Below are 22,417 nucleotides of genomic sequence, written 5' to 3'. Positions count from 1 at the left end.
ATTTATGACTTTTAACATTTAAAATTTCTTTTTTGAGCTGTTTGGGATGTTGCTAGAGATAAGGGGTTAAATAGATTTAGATAATCCTTCTGATTTACTAATTATTTTCCCTATAAAAGGGGGGTTAGAAGAAATTAAACCATTTAAAAGTGGTGCAAACAGCTGTAGGAGGAATCTTTCATTTCTAATCTCATGATTTTCAGGCAGCGCCCTGAGTAATATTCCATGAGCGAGAGTGATGTGTGTTACCATTTTGATCAAGGTCCAGGTTAGACAGAAGGGGTTATATGAATGTCCATCAACTGCAGGGTCTACAATTTACGAGGCACCAGCTGGTCCCAATAGCAGCGCTGCAACCACACATACAGACAGTAAGTGAGCTGTATTTTTTTTTAAAAGACTTTTTTCATCATCCCTAGGTTTACTGGATGAATTCATAATCAGGCCCAGCAAATTCCAGCAAGACTCCAGATGAAAGATTGCTCATTTATGCAACAAATTCTCCCTTTCAGCTTGTTCAGAACAAACGTTTAATTGACACAGGTCAATCATTACAAGCAGCCTACGCTCCACCCAGCCGAGCAGACGTTGCCTGAAGGCTGCTGGATATAATATACGAGAAGGAAATTGAACAGCGTGCAAAAAACATGGACAGGAAATTTGTTAAGCTGAGTCTTGACGGCTGGTGCCGTGTACACAATAATCCAGTACTATGTGCTTGCGTGACAACAGCAGATGGGGATGTCTGTGTTACAGAAAAAACTGATGCATCAGGAACTGCCCATACAGCAGAATACTTACCAGTAGCAGCAGTAGAAGCTATAACAAACTGTGAACAAACATTCAAGTGCGTAGCTTTGTCAGACAATGTTGCAAATGGAGCAAAGATGAGAAGAAATATTGAAGAATATGACAAAGAGAACCTGAAATTTATAACTAGGGATCCTAGAAATCCGCCTCCCAGGGAAAAACACGGAATTTGCATTTTTACAGAGAATCTTTAGTTTTTACATGTTGTGAAAAAAATAAAAACAAATGAACTAAATTTTACTGAATGTACCAGTGTCACTTATTCAATGAGCGCAACTGCCTCCTCTGGTGGTTGATTTTTCAATGCACTTTAAATGTACAGTAGAACCCCGTTTATCTGATCTAATTGGGAGCAGGCCCAGACTGGATAAGGGAGAATTGGCAAAGAGCTTTCTATCCCTTATTTTAAGATGGGGGCTGAGGTGGTCAGCCTCCCGGGGCTGACCACGTGAACCCCGCCACTGTCGGCCCCAGGCGGCTGGTGGTTCGGTTAATACGGAGAGCCAGATAAAGGAAGGTTGGATAAACAGGGCTCTACTGCGTATCAATAAACCATTGTGTTCAACTGATACCCCTATATATTGTGGCTAGGGAAACTAAAGCTCACCGTTTTATTTTTAATTGCAGAAAAATGTGGATTTTTATGGTTTCTTTAATCATAAGCAAGTTCCCTGCTTATAACATATGGCTGCAGTGCTCACTTGATGCCTCTTTTAGCCCAAGACTAAAGTACAAGTCTAAGAGCAAAGGAAAATGTTATTGAAATTGCCAAATACGTCCATAACTACCACCTTGCTTCAGCATCACTGAAAAGGGCAGGCGGATCCCAACTAATACTCCCACAAGCTGTACGATGGAATTCAGTGATTGACTGGTCTGAGCTATTTATGGAGAACTGGCCTATTCTGATAATTTGTGAAGAAAACTGTGACAACATGAATGGAACTATCACAGCCCAAGTAGTCAGCATCGGATTAAAGAGAAATATTGACGATATGCTGGATATACTGAGACCTATCTTGATAGCCTGGGACAAACTGCAGAGAGATTGCTGCTGTATGGCTAATGCTGTTGAAATCTGGAAAAAACTTCAAGAGACATTGAAGAAAGAAATATCCAACAACGAAGTTAAACTGCAGGCAGTAAAGAAGCAGATGGATGAGCACTTACTACTCCATCTCATTTTCTTGCCAATATTCTCAGCTCCAACTAAGAGAGTAGATTCCTAACTGCTGAAGATGCTGCTGCTATGACCTGGGCATCTAATAATCACCCATCAATCATACCAACCACAGTAAATTTCAGGGCTGGAGGTGAACTGTTCAAGCAGTACATGTTTGCTGATGTTTTACAAAAAGTCACACCACTGAACTGGTGGAAGTCACTAGCTCAGTGTCTGGAACTGGAGTTTGTTGTAGGTCTAAACCAGCAGTAGCTTCTTCTGTAGGTACAGAGAATATTTCTTCATTTGAACTAATTCATTCAAATTTGAGAAATCAATTAGGAATTGAAAAGGTAGGAAAACCTGTCTCTTTTCCAGTCTATGATTACAAATTAGGAGGGAGAGGATGAAATCTACTAGTTTTAAAAATCTGAAGGACAGTCTAAGTAACTTAGGAGACTTGTCTCATTTTCAGGAGAGTTAAGTGAGTAAGAACGTATGCTCCAGTCACTTTCGTTTAGGCATATTTAAAAATTTTTCCAGGCTGACCTGAAATAATCAGTTTAAGTCACTGATTACAGTTAATCCCTCTCTTCCTTAAGTAAATTATTTAGCTGTAAATGTGAAACATGTTTAGATAAGTTTATGGATCCAAAACATTTAAGGTTGATTTGTTTGATAAAAATTAATTGTATATGCTCTTTTGTGCGTTTAATTACATTCCATTTACCACCCTAATGCAGCCTGACACAAATCATGAGCAAAAAGTTAATTAGTAAATGAGCGATATCATTCGCCATTTTCTAAGATACTAAACATGTTCAAGTAATAAGAATCTGAAAATATTAAGCCACATTTATTTAAGCAAAATTAATATTTAAGCAATGTATATAGTTATAGCATACCCTCCCAGGTAGCACAAAGATGTACTAAATCTAGTGTCAAGGCTCTATTTAGTTGTAAATCAATGTTTCAATGGCTATATCAACCAATGAGAGTGCCCCTTTCTTCAGAAAAATCACTCAAGTACAAATGAAAAAGAGGATTAAAATCAGTGATTTATATTGAGGCTTACCATGTGGTGATTTAAATCAAGCCATGGTTCCAGATGGCGATGGCTAGAACCACCCCTGAAATTCTGCAGTGGCTCAGAGGCTGCGTTCACGTTACAGACAAAGAAATGCCGCTAAGTCCAGTGTAAGGCCTTACACCTTTGGCCTAAGAAGTGGAGGTTGAATGGGCATCCAACTGTACTTTGGGGCTTCAGAGCTTAGCATGGATGCCTACTGATGTATTAGTAAAGTCTCACATTTCACTGTTAAGAGAAAGGTGCCCAGTTGTCTCAGCCTTAGGTCAATGGGTAGCCGTGACCACAGCAGACTAGTAGTGCCACACCTGACTGCCTGCTCCCTCCATCCCCCCAGAAGGGATCAGCTCCTTGCGCGGTTGTCTCCTTACACAGCTGTGCCACCTGCACAGCCTCTTGAAGCAGACAGATCCACTCCACAGTAAAGAGCTCATTAACTCCCAAGCCCAAGAGCACAGAACTGCAGGTGAGCAGCTGGCAGAACCAAACCAGCCAGCAGCCTGATGGAAAGTTTAGTGCAACAGCTGCTCTGACAAGCACCTAATCCATTAGGACTGCAGCGAGCAGGAGAGATGCTCTTCCTTCCCAAATGTAGGCAGTGCTTTGAAGGCAGGTGAGTGGGGACAGGACCCCAAAGCTCCTTTGGGGTGCTACAGCAACTGAGCAGGGCTCTCTAGAATTCAAAGGCCCCTTAAGGGAGTCGTATACATCTGCAGGGTATTATAGGTTGAGTGGAGAGATTTCTTCTGAGCAACCCCCTCCGAAGTCCCTAGGAGTCACCCAACACCTCTCTAACTAACTAGCATTTCCAAGGACACATAGCAACAGTGAACTTGCCCCAGTGTATTGCAAGGAGCTGTGTCCGGCTGACCCCTTGAAACAAACCAGTTATTGCTTGCGTACCTGCCTCTCTTCAGGGGACTCCTTTCCTTGCATTGGAGGAGCTCTTCAACCAGAGACCCTGGAAGCTATTAAGTTTCCTCAGCAGATAAGCACACAGTGGGGGATGCTTTATGTGGCTTTTGAGGCAGATCCAGAAAGCATTATTTCAGTGGGAATGCTTTTCCGCTTCAAAAGTTGTATTGAAGTGATGGAGTCCCAGGCCCATTGACACAATAGAGTCCTGTGCCTGTGCTGGAGTCAGCAACCATGCTATCTACAGAGTGCATTTCAGTGCTTTATTTTAAGAAAATCCAGGTATTACAAAGAGCATACAAAGAGCACACTAGTCTTACACGCACACACACGCCTGTCTACATGCAACAAGTCTCCTGTGACAAGGAACTTTAAGTGGGGATTGAATTAGAAACTCAGTTCTCTGACAGAGGATTCAATATTCCCATCCAAGAGGCCACAGATTCTGCTCTTCTCCAAGAAACTGTGGATTCTCCTTACAAGTTCATTCTAAAAATGAATGACATTTAAGGTAGTCCCACCTGCTGTACTCATTTCAGATGATCCTAAAGATTACATGGCTTTTTGGTCACCTTGTGTAAAAATAAGATAATGTCACTGATTCCCCTGCTCGGAGAGCCTGTTAAAGGGGATGCTGTCAAGCTAGCTAGGCCCAACGTTTACCAATAAAGGAGGGGGTAGAGGTAGGCTGTTAGACTCTGCTGATTAGAATCTTCCGTATCTTGATATGTCGACTCCCTCACCCTTCAAAGGAGAGGGCGTTGCAACACTGTTCTTGCTCCTCTGCTGCAGAGACCCAAAAGCCATCCCGCACACTGGATTGCTGTGCAGTTGTGAGCATGCATGGGGTGCCGGCCTTCTGCTCTTGCATATGAAGATTCCCTTCCCACTCATAACAGAATGAAGGGAGAGCAGAGGGGTGGCGTGGTGGGTAACTGCACCCTGGGCCCGCCAACCAAAACAGGATTAAGCAGGTGTAATTTCAGGCCACTTTGACACGACTTTGGCCCCAGTGTGGCAGGATGCAGCTCAAGAGAAACAGCCCTGCTATTTGCCTTGAAAAGAACTCAGTTCATTTTAGTTCTTGGGCAAGCTGAATTATAGATATTTTTCAATCCAATTTATTTTAAAGAAGAAAGCTATGCCTCAAATAGATTTTAAAGTAGGTAAATGTTGGGCCTAAGTCACTGGCCAGCATTCCTTGGAATGACCGGACAATCCCATGAGGCACACAGGATTTAACACAATGGAGTGCCAACAGATTAACTGCAGACTTCTCAACTTTGGCCTAACCCAGTGGGTAAGCCTTCAGAATCTTCACATCATCTGCTGGGCGATCTTGGGCATTTGTCTCCACCATGCCCACTCTGTTCACCATCCCGATCCCTTGGCACACACGGCCAAAGATAGTGTGCTTCCCATCGAGCCACTGGGTTGGTGCCAAGGTTATAAAGAACTGACTTCCATTTGTGTCTGGGCCAGCGTTAGCCATGGCAAGGATGCCTGCACCTTTGAAAGAAAGGGTATGAGTTAGTAACTGCCCTTCGACTGAAGATCTGAAGCCAGTTTCACTTAAAAAAACAACAACAAAAACAATTACTTTTGGTAGTAACCAAGGATCCAGTCATGTGTCTTAATTACTAGGATCAAACATGAATTTAAATACAGCAAAAAGCTTCTTACAGTTACTCTATACTCCCATGAAACATCCTTTGTGTGTTCAGCTAGGGTAATTCTGATTAAGTGAATTTCATGCACTGTGATTTGTTTCCATAAGGACTCAAGTGCATTGTAACTCCTGTATAAACAACCAAAGGGGGCCCGGCAGCGCTCGCATTTGAGTTTAAGAGTTGAATTACAATGTAGGAACAGTTTAATTGTATTGCACAGGAAGCCTATCATCACACTAAAGCACTCCTGGCTGAGTTCAGCCCATTGTGTTGGTAACAATCCAGCCAACCTTTACCTTAATTCACAGAAATAATTTCAAGGAGGCAAACTTATCATTCAGCCCTTGGGATCTGTGATTTAGCACAAGTTCTGCTAGTGTTAGACCACTGATTAAATATTCCTGGGAAGAGACTATTTAGCTGAAAACAGGATAGTTGCAGCATTAGGGGTCATAGCTCCTTGAGACCAGTCATTTAAGGAGGGGAGGCTACTATATTATTGTTTATTTGTCTGTATGGTGACAGTATTTAGTTGTTACTTTTTCACATTCCTGCCAGCAGTCTCTTTAATACTTCACTTGTTGTTAAGAGCTACCAAGCCTGCAGCCCTTACTCCACCCAGACTCCCACTGACTTCTGCACAAGGACTGTGGAGCTGAGTCCTAAACTGGTGTTATGCCCAACCTGCAGGGTTAACAAAACAAACCACCCACACAAGTCCACCAAATGGCACCTACCTGTAAATTTTAGTTCTGGATGAAGTTCATCTTCAAACTGCTTCCCATAGATAGATGCACCCCCTCTACCTGCCCAGCAGAGAAACACAGACATGCTAATTCAGAAAGCCATGGAACACATTCAGGACCACTCTCTAGGTCACACAAGTGCCAGCCAACAGTCTAGGAAATGGTGTTTGCACCCACTGAATTGCTGCAATTCTATTGGCGATGTACGACTAGGGAGACAGATGTGTATAAATTATCAGCTAACACAGGAACATTGGTGCAGCCAATGAATAAGAACATAAGAATGGCCATACTGGGTCAGACCAATGGTCCATCTAGCCCAGTATCCTGTCTTCTGACAGTGGCTAGTGCCAGGTGCTTCAGAGGGAATGTACAGAGCAGGGCAATTATCAAGTGATCCATCCCATCATCCAATCCCAGCTTCTGGCAGTCAGAGGTTTAGTGACATCGAGAGCATCAGGTGGCATCTCTGATTACCTTTGCTAATAGCCTTTGACGGACCTATTCGCCATGAACTGGTCTAATTCTTTTTGAACAGTTATATTTTTGACCTTCACAACATCCCCTGGCAATGAGTTCCATAGGTTGACTGTGCATTGTGTGAAGTATTTCTTTATGTGTGTTAAACCTACTGCCTATTAATTTAATTGGGTGACCCCTGATTTTTGTGTTATGTGAAAGGGTAAATAACACTTCCCTATTCACTTTCTCCACACCATTTATGATTTTATAAATCTCTATTATATTCCCCCAGTCATCTCTTTTCCAAGGCGAACAGTCCCACTCTTTTTAATCTCTCCTCATATGGAAGCTGTTCCATAACCCTAATGATTTTTGTTGCCCTTCTCTGTACCTTTCCCAATTCCCTATATCTTTTTTGAGATGGGGCAACCAGAACTGCATGCAGTGTTCAAGGTGTGGGTGTACCATGAATTTCTATAGTGGCCTTATGATATTTACTGTCTTAATAAGAACAGAGCAGTCAGAGGTGCTGAAACAATTCGTATTGGGGGGAGGGGGGGGGGCACGGCAGCTGAGAGCCACTGAACCAAACTGTAAATCCTGTATATGATGGAAACCATTCAAGGCAGGGAGCGCTGCACCTCCGAGAGTAGCATCCTTTGCAGTTTATGTACTCATGTTGTAATAAGCTGGAATCAGGGGGATTCTGGGCCACTGCCGCTTTTGCATCATCACTGGAAGCTTAAAACTATATCCAGGTAGGGTATTTAATAGGGCTCCTATTACCATAGAATCTGAACGCCCCACAATCTTCAACGCATTTAACCTCACACCCCCCTGTGAGGTAGTGCCGTACTATTATTTATGGATGGGGAACGGAGGCACAGAATGACTATGCCAATACCTACATTAACAGCAGCATGTAGAGTACAGGCACTACATATACAGCTACACACCAGAGTGAAACGCTCTAGCAGTAGGGAAAGGCTCTGTCAGTTCCTCCCTGCCAGAGTCTTTTCCCTGCTGCCAAAATCTTTCAGTGCAGTAGGGAAAGACTGCGGCAGCAGGACATTACACTGCTGAAAATATAAGTGTAGATGGGGGAGGCATTGCTTGGATGTGCAGCCAGAGTGGAGGTGGGGGAGAGGGTGGTCAGGCATGTAAGGCACTCTATTCTACTCGCCTAAGCTGCACTTCACTATTCTACACTACTGTTTATACCCGGGCTAGCTGGGCGTGCTGTGTCTGTACTCTACACGCAGCTTTAAGTATAAATGTACCCTAAGTGACTTGGTTAAGGTCAAACAAGAAATCTTTATGGGAGCAAGGAATTGAACCAGTTTCCCCAAGTCCCATATTAGTATCCTAAACACTGGGCCATCCTTCCTCTTTATCTTCCATCTCCTTCAGTCAGGGCTGTCCCTAGGTAGGTGCGGGGCAAATCGCATTTCCCCCCACCCCCACCAGGGATGACTGACTGGCAGCCGCGCACCCCAGGCCCCGATCCGTGCGGGCTGCAAATCACGGCCAAGGCGGGCTGCTCCTACCACTGGGTCTAAGTGAGCGAGGGAAGCGCATGGTGGCTGGTTGTTGAACTATTGGTGACGTGTGCAAGGGGTGCAGCGCAGACTCTCCTCCTCCCTCGCCCACAGGATAGGGTCGGGGGAGGGGGTTAGCTGATGGGTGCATGTGAAGAGATATAACTCGATGCTGTGATGTTGAAGCACAGGGCCCCTCAAAACACGGAGCGGTAGCCCCGATTTGCTATACCCTAGGGATGGCTCTGCCTTCAGTCCTCTGGCTTCCCTGGGATGGATAACACTTGCTACCACAAGTGACAGTATAAGACGGTGCACACGGCTTTACCTCATTCAAGTATTACACATCTGCTTCCTTGAGGTCTACTGGTGCCTTAACTGGGAGGTTTAGCTCCCACTGACACCAGTGCACCCGGCATCCATCACGAGTAGACAAGGCTCCCAGTTTTGTATCCAATGCACCCCTTTTACCGCCAGGCCTTACCTGTTCCTGTTGGATCTCCCCCCTGAATCATGAAGTCTTTGATTATCCTGTGGAACTTGGTGTCGTTGTAATAACCTCGCCTGGCTAATTCAGCAAAATTCTTACAGGTCTTGGGCGCGTGTTTCCAGTACAGCTCCAGGACGATGGTTCCCATGCTGCAGGAGGGAGACAGACCAGACGGGTTCCAGGAGGGGTCACTGCTGGGGGAGCTGTGGGGCGATCAGAGGCCGGGCGGGGACTGCGCTTCTTTAGCCACGGAAACGACAAATACCCAAAGACAACGACGTGTCCTTCCGCCCCTGGGATCGGGCCCGCCCCTGCGGGGGCTGCGGGGCGAGTGGCCAGCGTCAGGCCCTGCTCAGGGCCCGGGAGACTCTTGGCTCGCCTCCCACTTCGCCCCAGTGGACACAGCGGGTCACTGGGCTGCAGACAGAGCCGCCCGCCCCGCTCCGGATCAACCCCCCGGCCCCAGCCCCGCTCCGGATCAACCCCCCCCGCACGGAGGACGCGAGCCGGCCGCCGGGCTCCGGGGAGATCTCCCCACGCGGGATGCAAACCAACCCCGAGAGCCGCGCGGAGCCCGGGAGCCCCCGCCCGCTGGGGGCCCAGCTGCCGCGGCAGCGCGGCCCGGAGAGCCGCCACTTACGTGGTCTCCATGGAGACGGCGGGAGGCTGCCAGGAGTCGGGGGGCACCGCGGCCATGCTGCTCCCATGCCGGAAAGGCGGGCCGGCCCGGGGGCGGAGGCCGGGGCCGGGGCGCACTTCCGGTGTCGCGACTCGCAGCCAATCCACTCCCGCTGCTCTCTTGGGACGGGGCTGGCTACGTCCCGGGCAGGGCCTGCCGGGGAGCGAGCGGCCAATGAACGCTCGGGTCTGCAATAGGCGGGAGCCACCAATCAGCGCGCTGGGCGGCAACGTTTTTATTGTGACGTAAAGGAGGGAGAATTCGAATTCAGCCACGCCCCTTCCATGTTCCTCTCTGCGGGGCTTTAGTAGGTACTACAGGCAGGGAACGGTGAGAAGCGTCCGTGCCGCGCTGCGGTGCCTGCCCTTAGCCCCGAGCCCGGGTCCGGACGGAGTGGGTGAGTGGTGGCTGGGGGCAGCACCGCCTCCTCTGCGGCTGGGGGTGCAGGGAGCTGGGGCGGGTGCAGGCCAGGGGGTGCAGGACTGGACTCGACTCGACTCGACTGGAGTGGGGGGGAGGGTGCAGGGAGACTGGGGTGGGGTTGGGGAGATGCAAGTGGGGGCATGGGTGGGGGGTACAGGAGGCTGGATTGGGGCGTGCAGGGGTGCTGGAGTGGGGGGCATGCAGGGCTGTGGGCTGGAGTCACTCTCAGCCTCCACCGATAGCAGGTGAGACCCAGGAGGAGGATTGCTATGCCCCATCATGAAGAGTTCCCGAGGGGTAGCCGGGTTAGTCTGTATACAGCAATACAGCCAGAGTTCTGTAGCACCTTAAAGACTAACACATCTAATTTCTGCAGGTGTAAGTTTTCGTGGGCTTATGCCTGCAGAAATTGAATGTGTTAGTCTTTAAATTGCTACAGGACTCTCGTCGTTTTATGACCCACCAGGGGCTCAGCTTAAAAACCTGCCTGAGCCAAGAGTCTTGGCCTCCCCGTGGGTCCTTCAGTTTGGTGGGGTGTTGCCTGCGGAGGAGCTGGCGCTTGCAAGGAGGGGGGCGTTGTTGGTCAGTTACTATGTGTTTGTTTTGTTCTGTTACCTGGGGGTCGTGTTGCAGTTGCCCCATCAGTGGGAACTTCAGGCTCTGCAGCTCGCTCCCAGCCTTGGATGCTGGAACCTGTTGGCGATGGGCAGAATTGGCCCCTGTTCTTCCAAAGGTGTGGTGAGATGTTTAACTTGCTCTGCGGCAGGCAGAGGGGCCCTGGGTTCCAGTGTCCCTGTACCCAAGGCTGGCACCTCTGGGGCATTTGGTGCATGCCATGCCCACGCTGTCCGGTGTCCTCTTTCTCTAGCTGTGCTTGGGTGGGGAGATAGATCTCATTCACTGCTGAGCCAACACTCAGAGAGGGAGTTGGATCCTGCTCCTTCTTTTACGTCAACCAGTCTCCGATTGCCCCCTGTGCAGACCCTTTAGAAGCAGTGGGGTATGACAGAGAGCATCACTAGAAGACAATAGGGCTGCACAGTTGCTACTGTGAGAGCGGTTATCCTTTTGCAGACAGCAGAAACTCCTAGGCTCAGCCTACCTGTGTCCTAGACCTGGCTTCTGGTAAAAATTTAGGCTGACATAGCTACAGTGCACAAGGGTGTGAAAAATCCATACCCCTGAGCACCATAGTTAAGCTGACCAAACCCCGGTTGTAGCTGCAGCTAGGTCAATGAAAGAATGCTTGTCAGAGGCAAGGAGCTTTGTGAGATCTCTTTTTGACTCTTAGTTAAGTCCAAAGCTGACTTCAGTATTGAGTAATTTTGTATCACCTGCAAATGTTGCCACCTCACCGTTTACTCTTTTTCCAAATCATTTATGAATATGTTGAACAGTACTGGTCCCAGTGCCGATCCCTGGGGGACACCACTATTTACCTCTCTCAATTCTGAAAACTGGCCATTTATTCCCACCCTTTGTGTCCTATCTTTTAACTACTTACTGATCCAGGAGAGAACCTTCCCTCTGATCCCATGACTTTACTTTGCTTCAGTGCCTTTGGTGAGGGACTGTGTAAAAGGCTTTCTGAAAGTTCGAGTACTCTATATCCACTGGATCACACTTGTCCACGTGCTTTTTGATAACCCCAAAGTATTCCAGTACATTGGTGAGGCATGATTTCCCTTTACAAAAGCCATGTTGACTCTTCAACCGATCGTGTTCATGTGTGTGTCTGATAATTCTGTTCTTTTCTATGGGTTCAACCAGTTTGCCTGGTACTGAAGTTAGGCTTACTGGCCTGTAATTGCCAGGATCACTTCTGAAGCCTTTTTCAAAAATTGACGTCACATCAGCTACCTTCCAGTTATCTGGTACCGAGGCTAATTTAAGCGACAGATAATGTACTAGAGTTAGTAGCTCTGCAGTTTATATGTGAGTTCCTTCAGAACTCTTGGGTGAATACCATCTTGACCTGGTGACTTATTACTGTTTAATTTACCAATATGTTCCAAAACCTTCTCTACTGACACCTCAATCTGGGAGAGTTCCTGAGATTTGTCACCTAAAAAGAATGCCTCAGGTGTGGGAATCTCCCTCTGCAGTGAAGACTGATGCAAAGAATTCATTTAGCTTCTCCGCAATGGCCTCCTTGGTCTTCCTTGAGTGCTCCTTTAGCACCTCAGTCATCCAGTGACCCCACTGATGGTTTAGCAGGCTTCCTGCCTCTGATGTACTTAAAAAGTTTTGCTATTAGTTTTTGTGTCTTTTGCTAATTGATTTTCAAATTCTTTTTTGCCCTGCTTAAATATACTTGATTTGCCAGAGTTTATGCTTCTTTCTATTTTCCTCTGTAGGATTTGACTACGTGGTTCCCAGCCTTTTTTAGTGAAAGCCCTACTGGTTAACACTAGGTAAAACATGTGACCCCCTCAACCCTCTCGCCCTGCTCCCTCATGGGCCATAAACACATATAACCCCTATAAACACATGTGGTGGTGGTGATGATGATGATAACCCTAAATTACATTTATAATAATAAATGACTCTTACCTGAATAAGAAGCTCAGCCTTCCCTGGCACAGCTGCCACCACAGCCCCTGTGTGGCCCCGCCTCTTCCCATGGACTGAGGGTAATGGAGGCAGCCCTGGCTCCAGGCCCCCATCTGGCCAATGCAGGGCTGGAGGAGCTGCTCCTCTGCTCCAGCCAGCACAGAGCTCGGGAGGGCTAACTGACCTCAGTATTTCTGAAGCCTCATGGACCCCCTGTAATCTTTACACCCCACCCCCTCCTGCCGCAAGAGGGTCCCGCCCCCCAGGTTGGGAACCGTTGGTTTAAAGCAAAAACAACGAGAGTCTTGTAACACTTTAAAGACTAACAAATTTAATTTCTGCAGGCATAAGCTTTTGTGGGCTGTAACCCACTTCATCAGATGTAAGGAATAGAAATCAGATAGGAGGTGTGTCCGTCCGTCCATCCGTCCAAGGGTAAGGAGTAGCAATGGGGAGGGTAGGTGTTAGCAAAGTCCATTCAGTTAGAGTAGTTGAGGCCTATTCACAACCATTGATTAGGAGGTGAGAATGTGTGAACAGTGACAATTACTTCTTGTAGTGAGAGAACCATTCCAAGTCCCTATTCAGACCCAGTTTGATTGTGTCAAGTTTGCAGATGAGTTCCAGCTCTGCAGTTTCTCTTTGAAGTCTGTTTTGAAGGTTTTTTTTGTAGAAGTATGGCAACATTCAAGTCAGCTACAGAGTGTCCTAGGAGGTTGAAGTGCTCTCCTACTGGTTTAGGATGTTACCATTTTTTATGTCTGATTTGTGTCCATTTATTCTTTTGCGTAGTGACAGTCCAGTTTGGCCAATGTACATGGCAGAGGGGCATTGCTGGCACATGATGGCATATATTACATTAGTAGATGTGCAGGTGAACGAGCTCCTTTTGGTGTGGCTGATGTAGTTAGGACCTGTGATGGTGTCACTAGAGTCGGTGTGGGCAGAGCTGGCAACGGGGTTTGTTACAGGGATAGATTCCTGAGTCAGTGTCCTTCTTGTATGGTGTACGGTTGCTGGTGAGTATTTGCTTCAGGTTGGGGGGCTGTCTGTAAGCAAGGATAGGTCTGCCTGCCACAGCTTGAGCGAGTGAGGGATCATCTGCTAAGATAGGTTGTAGATCCTTAATGATGTGTTGGAGAGATTTTAGCTGGGGGCTGTAGGTGATGGCCAGTGGTGTTCTGTTGTTTTCTTTGTTGAGTCTGTTCTGTAGTAGGTGACTTCTGGGTACCCGTCTGGCTCTGTCAATTTGTTTCTTCACCTCTCCAGGTGGGTACTGTAGTTTTAAGAATGTTTTATGGAGATCCTGTAGGTGTTTGTCTCTATCTGAGGGATCGGAGCAAATCCGGTTGTATCTTAGGGCTGGCTGTAGACAATAGATCGTATAATGTGTCCAGGGTGGAAGCTGGAGGCATGAAGATATGTATTGCGGTCAGTTGGTTTTCAGTATAGGGTGGTATTAATGTGACCATCCTTTCATCCAACAATATTGTAAATCTATCCAGCTATACACTTAACCCAGCAGAAGAGTCCATCTTATCTCGGGGACTCTCTTTCTGCCCTATCACCCCCACACAGATGATACAATTCTGCGGTGACCTGGAATCTTACTTTCGCTGTCTCCGACTCAAGGAATATTTTTACCACAGTACTGAACAACATGCTAACCCACAGATACCTTCCTACCAACGCTACAAGAGGAAGAATTCTTCATGGACTCCCCCTGACGGTCGAAACAACAGACTAGACTTTCACATCGAGTGTTTCCGCCGAGGTGCACAAGCTGAGATTGTCGACAAGCAACATCGCTTGCCCCATAACCTCAGCCATGCAGAACACAACACAATCCACAGCCTCAGTAACAACTCTGACATTGTAATCAAAGAGGCAGACAAAGGAAGTGCCATTGTCATCATGAATAGATTGGATTACGAACAGGAGGCTGCCAGACAACTCCAACACCACATTCTACAAGCCACTACTGTCTGATCCCACTGAGGAATACCAAAAGAAACTACAACATCTACCTAAGAAACTCCCTAAAGAAACACAGGAACAAATCTACACAGACACACCCCTGAGCCCTGACCAGGGTTATTCTATCTGCTACCCAAGATCCACAAACCTGGAAATCCTGGACGCCCCATCATCTCAGGCATTGGCACTCTCACAGCAGGACTATCAGGCTATATGGACTCTCTCCTCAGGCCCTATGCCACCAGCACTCCTAGCTATCTTCGTGATACCACTGACGTCCTGAGAAAACTACAATCCATCGGTCATCTCCCAGAAAACACCATCCTAACCACTATGGAGGTAGAAGCTCTGTACACCAACATTCCACACAAAGATGGACTACAAGCCATCAGGAACATTTTCCCTGATGATGATGATGATGTCACACCTGGTAGCTGAACTGTGTGACTTTGTCCTGACCCACAACTACTTCAGATTTGGAACCAATTTATACCTTCAAGTCAGTGGCACAGCTATGGGCACCCGCATGGCCCCACAGGATGCCAACATTTTTATGGCTGATCTAGAACAACGCTTCCTCAAAACTTGTCTCCAAGCACCTCTCCTTTCCCGTGGGTCCAGATGATGAAAATGTCATCAGTGTAGCGTAGGTAAAGAGTCCCTCGAAGAATTCCACCGGGATTTCAATAACTTCCACCCCACCATCAACCTCAGCCTGGACCAGTCCACACAAGAAATCCACTTCCTGGACATTAGCTACCTCATTTTTGTGTGGCTCCCTTTTATGAAATCAAAGGCTACTGTGGTGGGTTTCTTTGGCACTTTTCCTGCTACAAGGATCTTAAATTTAATTATCTTATGGTCGCTACATAGGAAAATTCGTCTCTTGGACCAGTTCGTGGGCTTGTAGCCTCCACAGGTCGCACTCAGTATCAGTGTAGATTATAACTGCTCTTCTCTTTATGCAGACTAGGTACAGGCGTAGATTTTCTAACAGGATGGTGCTTAGCTGGACTAATAGCTGGAGTCATAGTGGCTAGGGCCCTGGGCTGGAACTCAGGAGACCTGGGATCTATTCCCAGTTCAACCACTGTCCTGCTGGGTGACCTTGGGCAAGACTTCCCATCTCTGTGCCTCAGTTTCACCATCTGTAAAATGGGGATAATGATACTGATCACCTTTGTAAAGCGCTTTGAGATCTGCTGATGAAAAGTGCTAGATAAAAGCTAGGTATTACTATTACTCTTTTTTGCAGCACCTTCTATTCAAGGCTTTCAAAGCACTCTACAAACCTTAATGAATTTAGCCTCATCATACCCCCGCAAATAGTTGCATGTTATCATCCCTCTTTTACACATGGGGAAACTGAGGCAGCAAGAGGTGACACGACCTTCCCAGGATCAAACATGGAGTCACTTGCGGAAGTAGAAAGAAATGTTGTCTTTAACTCTGTAGTTTTTGACTAGATCAGTGACAGTTTTTGGCAATTTAAAAAAAAAATAAAAAATCAAGAAGCATTTTTGTGTTTGCAGACGCTAAATGAGGTCCGTTCCCAACTGTCCACTCTGAACACAAATCCAGAGTTTCTCTTTCTGAATCTCACAAATTAGTTGCATCTTATATGGGCTGTACAGAGGGCATCTGTTCTTCCTGCTCATTAGCAATCAGCGAGGAGCTGCTTGTGAGCCTCTTGGAAACAGGCTAATCCAGAGAAGTAATGGGAATACTGTGTAGTGAGATGTAGCAAATGGTGTAGAAGAGATTAATGTGTGAGTGAACCCGGCGCTTCTTGCCTGAGGGAGGAATAAATGTTTTATCCCTTCTTAGACAGGGGATCCCTCACTTGTCAAAGACTTAAGCTGACTCTTGTAACGAGAGAGATTTGTATCAAGAAAGAGAAGTGGCATGAAAGATGGAAAGCCAGTTAGGGGAATAGCTCATTTTCATGGTTCATTAGGTGGAAATATTGAGCATTGAAATGATGGGAGATATTGGCGTGTCCTTCTGCTGGAATGCCCAGACCTGAATGATTATTGGGGGGTGGGGTTGTACGGAGAGATGCAGTTCCCACAGAACATAAGCCTTTGAGAAGTAGATGGGAAATAACTCTCCATAAATTATTATTGCCTCAAATTTGTGTCCTAAAGTGTATTGTATAAGCACTGTTCCACATCAGGGTAGCATAAACCATGGCTTACCACACCTCCTTCAAATTGCAGCTCCAACAGCCATAGGGCAGTTATGGTTTGAGATCGAAGAGAGAGCCACTTTTCTAACCATTAGCAAATCTAAATATGACCCCTTCTAACTCCATGTTCCCAGTGCTTGGACTTCACGTCCTCTCTACGGTGCTGACCAAAACACTCCTTGGCTGCTGTCAGTCCTACAGAGCCAATGCACTTCTAGCAGAGAGAACCTGGAGTCTCTTCTGCCTCCTGTGGCTTGAGTGGAAATGTCAACTGAGACCTGGATCCTCAAAGGTATTTATTTAGGCTCCTTACTTCCACTGAAACCAGAGGGAGATCAGTGCCTAAATACCTTGATACCTTTGTGCACCTGGTCCTAAGTCCCCAAGGCAGGATCTTTCTTGAGTGTGGTGAATGAGACAGAAAGCAAATAACGTGACTGCCAGAGCCCCGGTGACGTTTGCACCACTGGTCATCTGTGGTGGGAGATTATAGAGGCCTGATCCTAGTAAGTGCTCGGTGCCGTCTCTCAGTCCCCTTTACCGTTGATGGGAGTCGCTGGTGCTTCAACCCTCTCGGCATCATGTCCTAAAGGTGAAGCCCATTCAGTTACCGGAGCTAGCGATCGGAATATAACTGCACTTTAAACCGCTGTGGCTGGGGAAAGTGAGTGGCAGCCTGGTCTAGAGGAGTGAGCTCAGGGAGGGCTTGCAAAATCCACTCGACGGTGGTGACTGTAAATCTGTCCTTGTTAGCGCCTCCACCCTCAGCTTACCGAGTCATTAATTTGCAAGAGATGTAAACTTTATTTAAAAAAACCAATGCGTAGCTTCTCTTCCTTCCAGTTGCAGAGAGAACCTTCTGACCATGCCCCCGAGGCAGCACGGTCTGCCTGAGGCATGGTCTGCCCTGCTATGTTAGGTCAATGTACGTTGCCTTGGGTCAACCTGTGTGTGCGAGAATCTATGCTCGCCTTTTGTCTCCAGCCGACGTAAGCGCCACGTTACAGCGCCACGGTCAATCATGTGAGTCGCAGTGCGAGTGTACATGCTGTGTGACCTGTGTCGACACTAACAGTCCTCCAGTAGCTGTCCCACAATGCCCCCTTCCCTCTGACAGTGACCACTCCGGTCCCAATTGTGAACTGGAAACCGGAAGTGGCCCCGCCCCGTTAAAACAACCTGCTGTTTTTTGAAATGCCTTTTCCTCATTGCTCCGCTCGGTGCGTGCACATAGCAGCTCTCCCTTGTGTCCAGTCGAATGTGCCAGCTCCATGTACTAGACGCGCTCCTGCCTGGAGTAGCCAGGAAGCATTGGATCTCCTGGCACTGTGGGGAGAGAAGGCTATGCAGGCATAGCTACGGGCCAGCCATAGAAACGTGGACATCTATGAGTAGATTGCACAGGGGACACTGGCAAATCGGTACGCCAGGAATCTGCAGCAGTGCTGTGTGAAAGCCAAGGCACCACAGCGCGGTCATTCTGGTGCTGAGCCGCACACCTGCTGCTTTTACGACCAGCTACGTGCTTGGCACAGATCCCACCAGCACCCTGCACACCACTGTGGACACCTCAGAGGAGGCAGAGACCGAGACCCCTGCGAAGAACAGCGCAGAGGAGGAGAGGGGAGATGTGGTCAGGGGCTGCAGCATTGCTGTAAGCCAGGACCTGTTGAGACTCCACCACAGTCTAGCCAGTCCCGCAGGCCGAGCACGGATGAAGGAAGGGACCTTGGGTAACCATGGATTTCCCCTTACAATCTTTAATTTAAAGAGGATGCCCGGCCCATCCCTAAGTGAACAAGACAAAGATCTCGACTTTCATTGTTTTGCTTGTACGAGAAGAGGTGGTGGTACAACAAACAGAAGGGCAGGTGACACCTGCTTTTCATTCCGCTATTCCGAGCACTTTACATGCATAGAGATGTCCCTATGCCCTGCTGAGAGACCTCGATGTAACTTTCATGGAGCTACTCTGCAATCCTCTCCTGAAGGTTTCTAGGGATGGCGGCCTTATTTCTTCCTCTGCGTTGGACGCTTTCGCATGCCGTTCTGTGATGAGATCAGCTGGCACCATGCAGTAAACAGGCAAGCGGACACAGGCCTGGGCGGTTTTGGGACACCATTAACAGCTGTGCTTTCTGTGCCTTTCTGACCCTCAGGAGCAAGTTATCAGCTAAAACCACCCACACTTGTGGAAAACAGTGCCAGTGTTCAGTGCCATTGCCTTAAACTCATACCCATAAGGTAGGGGCTAAAATTCCTTCTCCCTGCTTGTCTACATGCCCCATGGCAGGGGAGGGGTGCTGTGCCACGGCTCTCCAAAGCTGAAGTGTCAAACATCTCTTGTTAAATGTCTAGAAGAATAAGGGAAGAGAGTTTTGAAACTTGTCTTTCCTTTTCCGTTGCCACTGTGAATCCAGTGGGTTTTTTTTTTGTTTGTTCTTTTTTATCAGCTGCCGCTGTTGTGGTCCTCTCCACCCTGATGAAGAGCAGAAAGACGACTGGTAGATCCAGCAAGCTGGTGCTATGTTGCCCTGTGAACAAAGGGCCTGGAGAGCTAGTGTAGCCGATGCCCACTCTTCCTTTTCCTTTTTCCATGCCAGGAGAGAGGCTCAGAAATCCCAGCAGGAAAAGGAGAGGGAGATGCACCAGGATATAATGGGTCGTCTTAGATAGCAAACCCAAATGCAGCAGACCCTGGTTGATCTACAAGTCCAAAAATCCCTTTGCAGGCCTCTGAGAACTCCATGATAGCAGCTCCTGACACCTCCCAACATACCCAATGCACCCCAGGCCTGCATTCATGACCCTACCATTCCATGCCCTGGGACAGCAAGGAAAACTACAGCTCCACATACTCTGTACTGAAGCAGGTGGAAATGTTTGCTGTCTGTCTGAATGCAGAGTCCCATGCTGTTACTTTGTTTAAAGTTTATATTGCTTTGCATGTTGTATTTTGCACATTGTTTTTCTGCATTGTTTTTGCTACTCAATACATTTCTTTTTTTAGAGAATAAAATTAGCTGCATTAGTTCACATCAGACTGCCACGTGGTATACAAAGCACCCAGGACTTGTAAATGTACACCCAGCACTTCACCATTCCAGCAGCACTTAAAGCTCCAGGCCCTGAGAACAATCGACTACAGAACGTGACTGTGACTGATTATTCAAGTGCTCTTTCAAAGACTCTTTTAACTACATAGCTCCACGTTGGAACCTTCCTAATGGTCCTTATGTCTGGCTTTTCAGAGTCAGCTGCTAGCCCTTGCACCTCCACCCTGGCAGCAGCCTTTTCCCCTCTGTCTTACAGATATTATGCAGGACCCAACAGGCAGCTAGAACCCCTGTGATATTTTTCTCACTGAAAGCCAATCTAGTGAGTAAACACCACCAGCATCCCTTCCACCAACCAAAAGCACTTTCAACAGTCATTCTGCACGAGCTGCACTAGTAGCAGAGTCTTTCCTTGGTGCTGCTAAGTTGGCTGACCTACACCTTCATGAGCAAGGTGATAGGCTGCATCCCCCAGAATCCCTATTGGCATTTCAGTACTGCCAATGCTAATCCACCGGTCGGGAGAGAAAGTCCCTGCATGCACTTTCTGAATAGTCCTGTGTTCTTAAAGAGATGAGCGTCCTGCACCTTCCCTGACCCATCCACATAGATGTCAGGGATGTGTCTGCAGAGATCCACCAAGGCTTATGTAACCATAGAAAAGGAGCCCTTTGTGGTGCTGTGCTCTAGGCTGTCTATTGCCCTACTGCAGTTTAGGAACCCCATTACTGCAAATCCATCCACTATGTCCTGTACATTGCCAACAGTCACAGTCCCGCCTAGCAGGAGACAATTACTGGCCTTGCACACTTGTATGACCTCCCTGTTGTGGATTTTCCGACTCCCGAATGATTTCCCCCTGGCTCGTAGCAATCTGGCATTTCCAGCTTCTAAAGTGCGACTGCGGCTCTCATTCTGGTGTCCATGCGTGGAGGGCTGGAAGAGCTTGGTTCACAGATGCAGGAACGGGCCTCGTGCCTCCGAAAGTTCTGCATCAACTGCTTGTCATCCCAAATCTGCATTACGATGCAATGTCATCCACCGGTGCTCATTTCTCTGGCCCAGAAGCATCCCTCCACCTTTGGCAGCTGCTCCCTGAATGCCACCACCAACAGCCTCAAATTGTTTTTATTATATTCATCCGCAAACTGTCCTCAAAGAAATCCTCATGTTGCCCATTAACCACAGGAGAATCGTGCACTCTGGCTTTGCAGTGTTCAGGAGACTAGTGCAGAGCTGGGCGGGCTCCCTGCTTCTGTCAACCAGAAGTGCTGAGTGGGGTTGTGGGATTTTAAAAGAAGTAGCAAGAATTATGGACTAGGGGATGGAGACAGTTGCATGCTGGGAGCTTGACCCTGAGCTCCCAGTGGTCCCATGGCAAGTCATTTCTATCCTGGCACCTACTCAGGGTGCACTGCATTTTGGGTCCGCTCAAGCGTTCCTGGTGAGCATGCTCCGTGCCGATGCAAACAGCCAAGTATGCACGTGCGCAAGTCGTGCACAAGCTTCGGCAGCTGCATGCTGATGAGACTTGCATCACTTAAAGTCTGTAGTGCTGATGTGGCTTGAGTCTGCACCAGCTCCTGTGTCTCTGCTGCTGCTCAAAGCTTTCCCAAGCACCAGAGTGAAATTAACAAGTCTCTGGTCAGTTTCATGGTTGCTATTCAGAGCCCTGTGGGCTTTGTAGAAACCAACAAGGCTAAAGTCACTTTCACTTCTTCCATCCTGGGGCTAGAGGGTGCTAGGGAGGCTGCAGATGTACCAGGGTCCCAGTCAGAGGCTGGCAGAGGAGATGCAGCATTCAGCACCCTAGAGCAGTGTTCTTCATAGCAAGGCCCAGGAGCCAGTGACGGCTCCCATCGACCCTAAGTGGGGCTCCGACTAATTGTTTAAATTCCAATTTATTTTATTTTTAACATGAGGCTATGTACCGAGCCTGTCTTTACACGTCACATTGACCATATGGTTTAGTGTGTGCCCATAAGTACATCTAAGTACATCCATTGTATAATAACCGTAATATTACAATTGCAATGGACGTAGAACTTGGCGTGTTCAGCCCTTGGTGTCGTGTGTTGTATTTTGGCCCCAGCGAGTTACTGGAAAGGATGGATAGATTCTTAATTCGATTGAAGGGAAAATTGGAAAGTGAAACAGGAGAAAAAGCAGCTAAGAACGTAACTGTGGATATTAATGAAACGAACCCACAATAGTTGTAGCTGCACCAGTCACTCTGTAACATGACATCATTAAGGAGTAGCAGCAATGTGTTCATTTAGTACTTGATGTGGCTCTCACATTGAAGGTTTTTTGCCAAAGTGGCCCCCCTTGAAAGCTAGAGAAGATCACTGCCCTAGAGGGACCTGGGGTGTGCCGTACCCAGCCTTCACTGGGTGGCCTCCCTCCCCCCGACCTCCCCCATGTTTCTTAATGATCTCTGGCTTCCAAGTTGACTCCTGTGGCAATAGGTGTCTCAGCACATGGTGGGGCAGTACTGGGGTGTTCTGAGTTCAAGTCCCAGTTCTTCCACTGACTCGCTGTATAGCCTTGGGAACACACACACACATCCAGTCCTTGTTCCTATGTCTATAAAAGAGGGACAACGATACAAGCTGACTCTTTGTCCAGGCCTTTGAACTTGTACAGTGAGAAGAAGGATTT

At 47.5% G+C, this 22,417-nt stretch overlaps 1 protein-coding gene across 1 annotated transcript; it reads right to left on the bottom strand.

Moving 5' to 3' along the window:
* Positions 1-4,223: 4,223 nt before the first annotated feature.
* PPIL1 (peptidylprolyl isomerase like 1) lies at positions 4,224-9,631 on the bottom strand. The gene is made up of 4 exons (XM_067531455.1): positions 9,521-9,631; positions 8,875-9,029; positions 6,382-6,450; positions 4,224-5,483 (listed from the first exon to the last, which is right to left on the bottom strand). The coding sequence occupies exons 1-4, from the start codon at positions 9,574-9,576 to the stop codon at positions 5,263-5,265; spliced, it is 501 nt and encodes a 166-aa protein (XP_067387556.1). The 5' UTR covers positions 9,577-9,631; the 3' UTR covers positions 4,224-5,262.
* Positions 9,632-22,417: the final 12,786 nt, after the last annotated feature.

This window comes from Emydura macquarii, unplaced genomic scaffold (genome assembly GCF_026122565.2).
Source record: "Emydura macquarii macquarii isolate MOO-44397 ecotype Brisbane River unplaced genomic scaffold, CSIRO-AGI_Emac_v2 contig_3220, whole genome shotgun sequence".
NCBI classification, from domain to species: Eukaryota; Metazoa; Chordata; order Testudines; family Chelidae; genus Emydura; species Emydura macquarii.
This window is presented reverse-complemented; position numbering and strand designations above follow the sequence as displayed.

Coding starts and splice junctions, on each gene's coding strand:
- PPIL1 (XM_067531455.1), bottom strand. CDS start 9,576: ATGGCCGCGGTGCCCCCCGACTCCTGGCAGCCTCCCGCCGTCTCCATG. Junction 9,030..9,520: donor GCCGTCTCCATGGAGACCAC/GTAAGTGGCGGC, acceptor TCCCTCCTGCAG/CATGGGAACCATCGTCCTGG. Junction 5,484..6,381: donor TCCAGAACTAAAATTTACAG/GTAGGTGCCATT, acceptor TTTCTTTCAAAG/GTGCAGGCATCCTTGCCATG.